At 43.0% G+C, this 11,089-nt stretch overlaps 1 protein-coding gene across 1 annotated transcript in view; it reads left to right on the top strand.

Moving 5' to 3' along the window:
* FCHSD2 (FCH and double SH3 domains 2) overlaps positions 1–9,452 on the top strand; it is a 168,599-nt gene extending 159,147 nt beyond the window's left edge. The window contains exons 14-20 of the mRNA XM_082337653.1: positions 1,225–1,359; positions 2,925–3,008; positions 3,141–3,318; positions 3,682–3,902; positions 4,870–4,999; positions 5,162–5,244; positions 7,196–9,452. Of these exons, the coding sequence (XP_082193779.1) occupies positions 1,225–1,359; positions 2,925–3,008; positions 3,141–3,318; positions 3,682–3,902; positions 4,870–4,999; positions 5,162–5,244; positions 7,196–7,279 (915 nt within the window). The 3' untranslated portion in view covers positions 7,280–9,452. The remainder of the gene's footprint in view (positions 1–1,224; positions 1,360–2,924; positions 3,009–3,140; positions 3,319–3,681; positions 3,903–4,869; positions 5,000–5,161; positions 5,245–7,195) is intronic.
* Positions 9,453–11,089: the final 1,637 nt, after the last annotated feature.

Below are 11,089 nucleotides of genomic sequence, written 5' to 3' on the forward strand. Positions count from 1 at the left end.
TTAATACACCGAAGCGTTAGATAGGTAGGACAGCGATTTTTTTGTTACCGCAACATCCGTGAACGCGTTTAAGTAGCAATGGATGCAAACTGCACTTGAATGAAAACGAGTGCGAAAAAATAATATGAATTACAAGGACGTAGTCTAGAAATCATAACGTAAAAATTAATCTAAGGCAGAAAATCACAAAGCTTTGTGCTCTTCTGCTCCAGGTCTGGAAGAGCAAAGATGTTACGGAGCAGAGGTACGGAGGCGGCTGGTGTAGGGAGCCCGCACAGCTCCCTTCGCTTTTTGGTCTCAGCCTAACTCTCTGTTGATCTGTCAGCCTTTTAGTTTTCATGAGGAATACCAAATTCACTCCCAAATTAAAAGGAATAAATAAAGGGAAGATGGCAAATACATAACAGTGTTGCCTTTGATTCAAAGGACTTGCCTGTTTTCACATGAGATAAAGTGTTTATTCAAAATTTAAGCCAGGCAGAAGGCCAAAGCACAGCTCATGTCAGCGTTGCCCAAACTACATTTATAGAAACTTGCATTTTTCCAGTGTATTGACTTCAGTTTTTATTTAAACTTCTATAGCTAGTTTTTAATCATCATCCTTTCTCTAAGGATTTTTTTTTTTCCCCATAAACTGCAACAAATCTATTGTGCAGAATACACCAGCTGGGAGGATGATTTTTTAAAGATTTTTTTCAAGGATATGTATTTCCACTGCAGTTTCATTTTATAACTCGTGGTCGCAGTTACATTAATCTTTTAATAGCATAAATTCTCAGTGAGTGACTCTTTTTTCCATTAAACTGTTTGCTATGCCTCTGAAACGGCATCTCCAAAGTAGATCAGTCACTGTTTCACAGCGTGTATAAAATAGATAGCTGTCCACCGTTGAGCTGGAGCTCCCAAAATCTTCTACGGTTCTTTTTAAAGTCCAGGGGCCTGTGCTTGCATGAAGAAATACAGCTGAGTGAAGCAAAGATGTAATTTGGTGACAGCTCTTACTCTTCTGCTTCCCTGTATTTCTTTTGTTTGACGACTGCTTTCCTGATGTTATTTGGGAATCCTGTTGCCTATTATGTAGTCAGTGGTTTTTTTGTCCAGTTTCAAGAATCATAAGGAGCAAAAAAAACCAGACTGAAGAATATTGATCAATTCATTTTTATTGTTATTTCTTCACTTACTTCTAGTTGATGGTATAACGCCAAATTTAATTTGTTTTAACAGATTAATGCTGATGCGGAAAAGGAAGAAGGTGAAGAGTTTGAAGACAGCATGGATGTTTTTGATGACAGTAGTTCTAGTCCTTCTGGTACTCTAAGAAATTATCCTCTCACCTGCAAAGTTGTTTATTCTTATAAGGTTTGTGATGATTTTTTTTTAAATTTGATTAGAAAAATGAATAGTGCAACAAACAAATAATAGATGTCACTGTTCTGTGGGAGTCTGAGGTAGAATGTCAGCATTTGGCTCTGTAATGGTGCACATTAAATATCTCCAACGTCTAGCGGTAACAAACTGCAGCAGTGCAAAATTCATGATGTTGCGAAACAGATTTATGCTGCAGTTCAGCAGAGTACTGAAGTCCGTGCATGAACTGAAGTATGTCACACCAACCCCAGGCACCGCTGCAGGCGTGGGGAGGAGCGGCTGGGAGCTGCCCGGCGGGAAAGGGCCTGGGGGTGCTGGTCGACAGCCGCTGGACATGAGCCAGCAGGGTGCCCAGGTGGCCAAGAGGGCCAGTGGCACCCTGGCTTGTGTCAGGACCGGTGTGGCCAGCAGGAGCAGGGCAGGGATGGTCCCCCTGCGCTGGGCACTGGTGAGGCCGCCCCTCGAATGCTGTGCTCAGCGCTGGGCCCCGCACCCCAAGGCGGCCATGGAGGGGCTGGAGCGTGGCCAGAGCAGGGCAGCGAGGCTGGGGCAGGGGCTGGAGCCCAAGGCTGGGGAGGAGCGGCTGGGGGAGCTGGGGGGGCTCAGCCTGGAGAAGAGGAGGCTGAGGGGAGCCCTCATCGCTCTCTGCAAGGGCCTGAAAGGAGGCTGGAGCCGGGGGGGTCGGTCTCTGCTCCCCAGGAACAAGCGCTGGGACGAGAGGGAACGGCCTCAAGCTGCGCCAGGGCAGGGTTGGGTTGGGTATGGGGAAAAACTTCTTCCCCCAAAGGGCTGTCAGGGCCTGGCCCAGGCTGCCCAGGGCAGGGGCTGAGTCCCCATCCCTGGGGGGATTTAAAAGCCGGGGAGATGTGGGGCTTGGGGCCATGGTTTAGTGGTGGCCTTGGCAGTGCTGGGTTAACGGTTGGACTCGATGATCTTAAGGGTCTTTTCCAACCTTAACGATTCTGTGATTCTATGATTCTATGTGGAGATGTCCCTGCTTGGCTTCAAGGAGACGAGTTGCCATTAGAGGCTGTTGTAATTTCTGTTGCTGAGCTGCTGTGGCTGTATTAGAAGTGCCTTCTCCGCATTAGGCACGCTCGTATGCTGTGCAACAAAGCTCTTCTTTGTACTAGGATCGTGAAACCACCATTCATGAGTTAAAGCTGTGCTGACAAACTGCATTCACGCTCTTTACTTCTGCTAGCACTGCTAGGTCAGTTGTAAATCACACCGCTGCGGTAGCCGGAGCCAGTGGCAGGCTTAGTCTTAGGGTGCGGAGTAATTAGGGTCTCAAAAGTAGATAGGGTTCGACGCACTGGGTGGTATTCAGGGTGCTTCCGTCTATCCTCTTGAGTGAAAAAGGGTCTTGTGAAGGTCCGTAGGTGTACAGAAGTACCCTTATTAATATGTTTTAAAGTGTGCTACATCATAAAATTTTCAGTTTTTTAAAAAACAGTAAGTTTTAATAAAAGTCTGGATGAGAATGTTCTTTCCACAGCCTGTCCTATGCACCCGAAAACACTTTTATTTTCTAATCTTCCTGTTATATACTTCAGGCTTCTCAGCCAGATGAACTGACCATAGAGGAACATGAGGTACTGGAGGTTATTGAAGACGGAGATATGGAAGACTGGGTAAAGGTACCATGTTTCCGCAATTGTTTTCTTTTCACTATTACTTTTAGAAATAGAACTTGGGACGGGAGAAAGTATTTGAATTCTTTTCAGAGTGATATGCAAAAGCAGAGCATCTTTTCTGTCGTTTACTTACAGGCACGGAATAAAGCGGGTCAAGTGGGTTACGTGCCAGAGAAGTACCTGCAGTTCCCCACCTCCAGCAGCCTGCTGAGCATGCTGCAGTCCCTCGCGGCACTGGATAGTCGATCACACACCTCAAATAACTCCACTGAGGCCGACTTAGTCTCAGGCACCCTGAATGGAGACTCCAGTGGTAAATACCAATAAATAAATAAAGAGTATATTAAGCTTGTTCTCGAAAGCATTCCGCCTGTCGAGTTTGGATGTTGCACGTGAGAATTTCTCGTATTTGACCTGTATCTGAGTACAACCGTTCTCAGTAATTCTCTCATATCACATCTGCATAATTTACCTGGCTATCTCATAGAGTTGAGGTTAACTAAAATTAAGGAAAACTAAAATAATTTGACTCGGCAATTTTAGAATCACAGAATCATTTAGGTTGGAAAGGACCTTTAATATCACCAAATCCAACCATAAAAGTATGTATAGTACTTATTATGTTTTTTAAGCTCATGCCAATTACACTTTTTTTTTTTCCTCTTCCGTTCTTCAGTCTGTTTTGTAAAAGCACTTTATGATTACGAGGGCCAGACAGATGATGAGCTGTCCTTCCCGGAAGGAGCGATCATCCGCATCTTGAACAAGGAAAATCAAGATGACGATGGCTTTTGGGAAGGAGAATTCAATGGACGCGTCGGGGTGTTCCCATCAGTGTTAGTTGAAGAGCTTACGGCCTCAGAAAATGGAGAGACTCAGTGGATTGGAGATATTCAGGTACGTAAAAAGGTAAAGAGTTGCGGTGCTACCTTGCACGTACGATATTAGTTTGTGATTTTGCAAGGCTGCAAAGATCTGCTGCTTCTTTAGGGGAAAAAAAAAAAAAGAACCAATTTAAGAAGAAAAAAAACCCTTTTAGTTTCTTACCCAGCCTAATAATTATCAACTGATATATTTTGGCAAATGTAACAGATTTGTGCATAAAGGAAAGTACTCGGGTAGAAAGGAAATGAACCAAAGGAGAAAATTCACAGCCTACTTCCTGTAATTAATTTATGGCATAGACTGAGACATCAAACAGAACCTGGCAAAAGGAGAATTACAGGCTCTCTCAGCCCTAATTTAATGTTTTCATACTTAAATCTGTTCTGTATCCTCTCAGTGTTTGAAGGGCAGAATACTGCTGAATATTGTATTACAGTAATTTTTGCAAAAATGTCCTCATTTCGGTATAGTTCTGTAATCCTTATATCATACTAGAGAATCAGACACGTTCTCATGTGTAATTGTGGTGCTAGAAACTGGACTTCCATGTTCCCTACAAAGTAATTTCTCCATTATTTTTATTCGTTGATTTGAGAAGACCGTGAAAACTTAGCGTTTAAATGATATATATGCAATCGAGTTGGGATAACACTCATGATCTTAACGCTTTTGTGTGAATATATGTGGAGAGGCACACTTGGCCAAATGGCTTTTGAAATAACCTTCAAAAAGTCTGTCTAAATTATCTGGGAGAGGATGAAAATTTCTGCTCAGTGGCAACCTGTGATTTAAAAAAAAATATATAATCACTGTTTGATATCTTGGCTTTCCTTCCCAAACGTACCTGACAGCACTTTTGACAGATAGTTTTTCTCCAGATGAAAGTTCCTAGCGTACTGATGCGTCAGGGAACTTCACTGTACCTCGGTGTGCACATAAAAACCATCGAGGAGTAAGGCTTTCGCTCTTTTTAACACAGGTATCCCCGACTCCGAAGCCTAATAACGCCCTTCCACCGCTGCCGCTGTATGACCAGCCTCCCACTAGTCCCTACCACAGTCCGGATAAAAGAGGTTCTCAGTACTTCCCCAGATCACCGTCAACTAACGGTAAGAAATTTTGTGATAGGGAAAGAAACATTTCAGCTAAATGCTTAATTTCGCTTGGTCACATTTCGGGAGGGGGAGAAAATAAAGCTTTTTTTGCAACATTAAGTTAATTCAGCAATACTGAGCGGCTTGTTTGTGATGGGTTGTTGCTTACTCTTTCAGAAAACAGCTTCAGTTCAGAGTCCCCTGGATTCTCACAGCCTCCGCGAATTCCTCCTGAAAATTCATATGGCAAACTGCGACCTGTAAGTCAAAACCAAATACCGTTGTTTTTATTGATGCTACAAAGTTTGTAAGGCCAAGTCTAGGTAAATGGGGATAGGTATGTTCAAAGCAGGGTGGTGATACAGCACCTGATGATTTGGCTCTCTGTGTTCTGCAAAGCCAATTACTATGTATAAAAACGCGGTTTCTCAGCTGAATACTGCGAGGAAAGGTCTGTTCGCTCCCCTTTGATAACACCATAGATGTGTCAAAAAGCTACAGAACATGAGAGCTATTTGAGATTAAGCCAACACTAGAAGAAAACAAAGCTGCGCTTGTTTGAACAGCAGGTCACTGCGTTTAAAGATGACCTTGAATCTTATCCCTCCCCTATCCTTCATCTAACCTGCCCTTCTGTATCTGCCTTCGTAGATGTAATACCTGCACGTCTCTGTGCGAGGCATATGAATCACGAAATCTAACCTGGGAGGAAATTACATCTATAATGGTAGTAAAATAGATGTTAGTCGATAAACTTGTACTGCCTTTTCAGGCGTTGGGAGGTTATTTCTGTTCTTGCCAGATGTAATAACCCCTAAAGAGGACTCAAAAAGAGGTGGCGAATAAATGCCAGAACAGTTTAATCGTGTGATTTGTACAGTTGCTCCTTCTCAGAGGTTGTGTTGCCAGCCACGCTGTGTGCCAGCAGACAAATCTGCTTGCCAGCAGTTTGATGCAGTATGCGGTCCTTGGGACTCCATTGCATTTCGGGTTAAACTGACTTCCGAACCCCTTGATTTGAGGGGTTTGGATTAAAAATTCTTAATGATAAGGTCTATGTATTTTGTGATGTCTTTGCTGCCTAGAAAGAGAGATTTTGCCAGAAAGGGAAAGGAAGAATTTAATCACTTAGAACTTGCAAAATCCATCTCCTAGGATTAACTTTGAAATGAAGTCTTGGGGGTTTCAAAGTCCTAACCCAAATCATATTAAGATGTAACATTTGTGTTTTCCTGGCATTCTCAATGAATGAGGTTGCAGAAAAAGAGCATTTCTGGATATTCAAAAATTATATTCTGAATATTCGAGTAGTCAGTGAGTTAGCCTTATTCATTGACAAGCACAAGGCAGAGACAGGACTGCATCGTTAAGTTTTTAAGTATTGAACAGAGAAGTTTCACGCTATCTTATTCCCTTGTCAAAAGACACTGATTCAGCTTTTCCATGTTGTAGATTTATATTTACTTCATGAGTTTCTCGCAACTGACTGACTTTTCAAGATACTGTTACAGTGTCATGCCTTAATGAAAAGGATTTCTCTTAGTATGGCGTTTTAAATATGCCTGGTTTGAAAATACTGTGCAGTTTGTTCTGGTATTGCTCCACAATTCATGTTTTCCATAGCAAGTCACTGGTGTATTCTGAAATCATGTGATAAAAACCCTGCATCAAATGCTGTTAAGATGTCTCTATCAGGAGCAATAATAACTTTACTGATGTGGCAGAGTGCAAAAATAGCACCAGATTTCAGGTGTATATTGTTCGGGTGAGCGATTGATTAAATACGAGGAAGCTGCTTAGATGCAACGAGGGATTCTCCTAGTTCCCAGTCCACAGAAGTTCCAGGCAAGATTTCAGCATTTGATGTAAAGTCCAAAGTCCGTCCCAGGTTTAGGTACCGGATTATCCCTGGGTACACCAGACCAGATCGGTTATTTCCCTCGGTATGTTTGCACTGCCGTGATTGCTGGTCATCCTGGAGAAGAATCACCTGAGAGTGGTGACTCTCTACAACCAGGAGCCTTGATGGTTTAACTGGAGACTGCTGGACCCGAATTCAGCTGGTTACTCACTGTAGTTCTGTTGATCTTCTTATATGATCTGTACATTTACATCATCTTGAGGTATAAGCCCAAAGTTGCCGTTTTAGTCTGTAAAAGTTCTGAAATTTTGAGTTTTCTGATAGTTACAGGCTGGTTCTGGCTGTTTCAGGTGCGAGCAGCTCCACCACCCCCTACACAGCATCATCGCCGGACGACAGAGAAGATAGAGGACGTGGAAATTACTCTGGTGTAATGGTCGGACTAGTTAAGTAGTAGTGCTACAATCAAGACCAAACGCGGTATTTGGTCAATCTCGTTTTTAGGCACCTTTGCATGATGAAGACTTTTAATAGAGCAAGAGATAGGGAGGATTTTATGTGGCAGTGACATGGTGGATTCCTTCCCACAGTCATGACTATTTTGTGCCTTTTTTTGTTCGTTTTGATTTATAGACATCATTCTTCCTCTCTTAGCACAAACCGAGACGGGCCAAACAGCGAGCAGAGGGTTGCCTTGGAGCAGGTTTCTCTCTTGGCTGAAGACGGTCAATTTTTATACGGAGGCTGAGGAAAGAGCCTCGTTCATGCAACTTAGTCATAGCATACCGCGACCACGTGCATTAGTACAGTATATTACTGTTGCCATAGGAATGTGTTAAAGATTGTCAATTCTTCAAGTAGCATTACTTGTCTGATTAGGTATTAATCAGATCTTGCGGAATGAAAAAGGGAACTGAAAAATAAGTATAAGGAGAGGCTGGCTCCTCTTGAATCCCCTTGCAGAAAGGAAGAAACAGGAAAAGAATCTTATAGATAAGGAAAACTGATGCAGATCATATGGCGTTAATTACATTAATGCACACCTCTTCAATAATTAACAGTTAAACGGAACTAAATGTTCTTTGTATTAATATTTATGCAGTACATTTAGTAATAGAGTAATATGGAGGTGCTGAATTAGTAGCAACATCTTGTTCCATAGCATAAACCAACTGGTAGAAAAGTAAGTGAGATTTTGTCTAGATCTGGAAATTGAGCTTCATTTTTTTCTTAGCAGATTTTGGGGGCTTTGGTTGTTTGTTTTTTTTTAAAAGTATTTGGGTCACTCTTATCCCAGTTATTGCCGTGTACTTTATTATCCAACGTTAGCAGTATATCTTTGTCATCAAAACATCTGGCTAGAGTTAGAAGTTACATTTAGAGTATTTACATGCATTATTTAGTTTTTGCATTGGATGGTCCTGTAGCATTGTCCCATGCGAAGCCCGGGAACCAGCCAAAGCCGGAGAGCCGGGAGAAGCTCCGGCTTCTGCGAAGCCTTCAGACCGCCTTTGTGGGCAAGCCCACGGTCTCAAATCACTCTTAGGCAAGAAACAGAGAGTAAAAGAATTTCAAAACTCATTTTCAGTCGGACATCTCTGAAAAGGAAACTTTTTTTGTTGTTGTTTGAACGGAAAGGGCAGAGGATATTCCGAGGTTTAACATGGAGAGAAATGGTCAGAGGAAAGGGAAAAACTGGATGAAAACAGGTTTTTCTTTGTGTGCTTACTAAATTATTTTCGGCCGTCTCCATCAGATCAACGCTTCAGTTAAAAGGCATCACAAGGTTGTGTTTTCTGAGCTGTTATATGGGTTCTGTTGAATGCGCTCTTATGTCTTCATTTTTTTTTCTAAGCCAGTAAGTTTTCTACCTTTAGTTTACTAACAAGGGCTATTTTTTTGAGGCTGCATTTACAAAAAAAAAAAAAAAAATCATCTAACAAGATTTTATCATAAACTTTGCACATACTTGTAAATCCCAACCCAGGCTGGGTCTCCGAGACATTCGTGTTTGCCAGTCTCCTTTCCCAGTGGGATCTTGAACCAAGAGTGGGGCTGTTGGAAGAAAACAATTCACGGATCGGTTAGGAAATCGGTGACTCTCCAATGAAGTCTTTTCCATATTTTTCATTCTTTTGCACCTCTTGTCCTGTTGATCTGTTTGAGGTCTTTTTATGTGTTTATCAAACTTATTCTTAAGTTTAAAAAAAAAAAAAAGTTTTTAAAACAGAGTTAACTGTTTGCAAAAATTTTGAAAGCTTCACAATGCAGAAGAAAAGCAAGTATTGCCATAATGTTCACGTTCAATTTCTTTGGCCAGTTTTTCTGTGTCCTTCATACCTGGACTTTCAAAATTCAGAAAGTGTTATTTAAAGTCTCTTTAGTTGTATTTTAAAATATTTTCTGTAAGAGCTGCTAATTTTATTTAAAAAAAAAAAAAGAAGAAAAGTTGTAAAAATATGCCTCCTTTTTAACTATGATTTCTTCATACAGGGCATGTATTCGACGTATCATCGTGTACAGCGTCAGTACACTGAAAGCATAGGTGCAAATGCTTTCTTTATATTGGCTGTAAAAAGTTTGTATTTATTATGTATAAAAAGTTGAATAATAAAAAAGTGGAACTAAATCCGTGACGTTGCCTTGGTACGGACACCGCTATGCCTGTGGCAAAACGTCGTTTGATTTGGGCGTAGATCTGTGACTGAGGGCGAACCTGACGTTTGGGGATAAAAATGTAAATTTTCTTGGGTATCGTTTTTAAGGTTTCTGCTTTTACGCAGAAATTCGAATCTCCTGCTCAGGAAAACACTTACGCGCATACTTAAAGCGATCTTTCAATATCGCTTTAAGGTCGTATTTGTATGAGGAGCAAAATTATGCCAAAAATGGAGAGCCAGTAACAAAGCTCCAGTTATCAAAATAATCGCTTAATAGCCTTTGCGCAATTAGGGTAATTGCACAAAGAAAGCAAGGGAGAGGGATTGATAATAACTCTTCAGTGTGATAGTCCTGTTGATTTGCCTGGTTGTGTGAGGAGCATTTCCACTGCCTCCCAAACCTCTCGAGCTTTAGGATCCCTTTATGCTCCGGGTTTCCCCGTTCCATTCCCTTACCGGCGCTGGGAAGCCACCGGCCGGTGGCCAGCTCCTTCCTTGGCTGGCTGCAGTTTCTCGAAGGCGAGTGCTTTCTGCGTTAGGTGCCGAGTGATACCTGAGCTCTGCCCGCTCATCTCCTCCCCGGTTTTGCTTTCAGCTCTTTGGCGTCGAGACCGGTTTCCCCCGTTTGAACACAGCGCGCTGCAGTCGGGCTCCAGCGCCATCGGCCGCTGGGCATCGCGGCGGCGTTGGGTTCGATCTTTAATCTTTCATTTCCACTGTTCACACAGAACGGTTACACAGGCTTTCATCATTTTTCCCCTGAGCTCCTGCAGCCTCTTCCTTTGAGAAATCCCATCTTCCCCTGCTTTTTATATGCATTCACGGTGCTCCTCCAAAAATCATTGTCCTCGCTTGCTGCTTTGACCGCTTTGTCCTTTTCTTTTAGCTTCTTCCTCGTTGCATCTCTCCTTTCCTTGCTGCACCACACACAAACACCTTTGCTTGCGATTCTTTTCACCGTCAGTATCGCTTATAGATAATGTTAATCCTCAAATCCACCGGTGATGCCGCTTTTCATTTCTTCCATTTTTTAACAGCCCGCCTTCATGCCTCTACTTTTTCTCCTTCCCCCTTCCTTAAAAGCTGCGCTGTGACAAAACAAACCCAGCAGATAATGCCCGTTCAGCAGGTGTGCTGTGATTGCATCGGGCTGGCGTTAACACCAGCATAACTTATTTCCATGAAAATCTCTTCACCCTGAAGTGCTTTCCCACCTGAGCGGCAGGCCCCCGGTGCCGCCGTTTCCCTGCAAGCGGGAGATGGCTGCGGTTTTAGCAGCACGCAGCAGCCGTTAAGAGGCAAAAGAAGGTGCTGAGTAAAAACAAAGGCTCCGTGGTTATATATTCTGCTTGGGATATTTAGAGGGGCAATATGTGTTGGTCGACAGCCGCTGAACATGAGCCAGCAGGGTGCCCAGGTGGCCAAGAGGGCCAGTGGCACCCTGGCTTGTGTCAGGACCGGTGTGGCCAGCAGGAGCAGGGCAGGGATGGTCCCCCTGTGCTGGGCACTGGTGAGGCCGCCCCTCGAATGCTGTGCTCAGCGCTGGGCCCCGCACCCCAAGGCGGCCATGGAGGGGCTGGAGCG

Source organism: Platalea leucorodia (assembly GCF_965183815.1).
Source record: "Platalea leucorodia genome assembly, chromosome: 2".
NCBI classification, from domain to species: Eukaryota; Metazoa; Chordata; class Aves; order Pelecaniformes; family Threskiornithidae; genus Platalea; species Platalea leucorodia.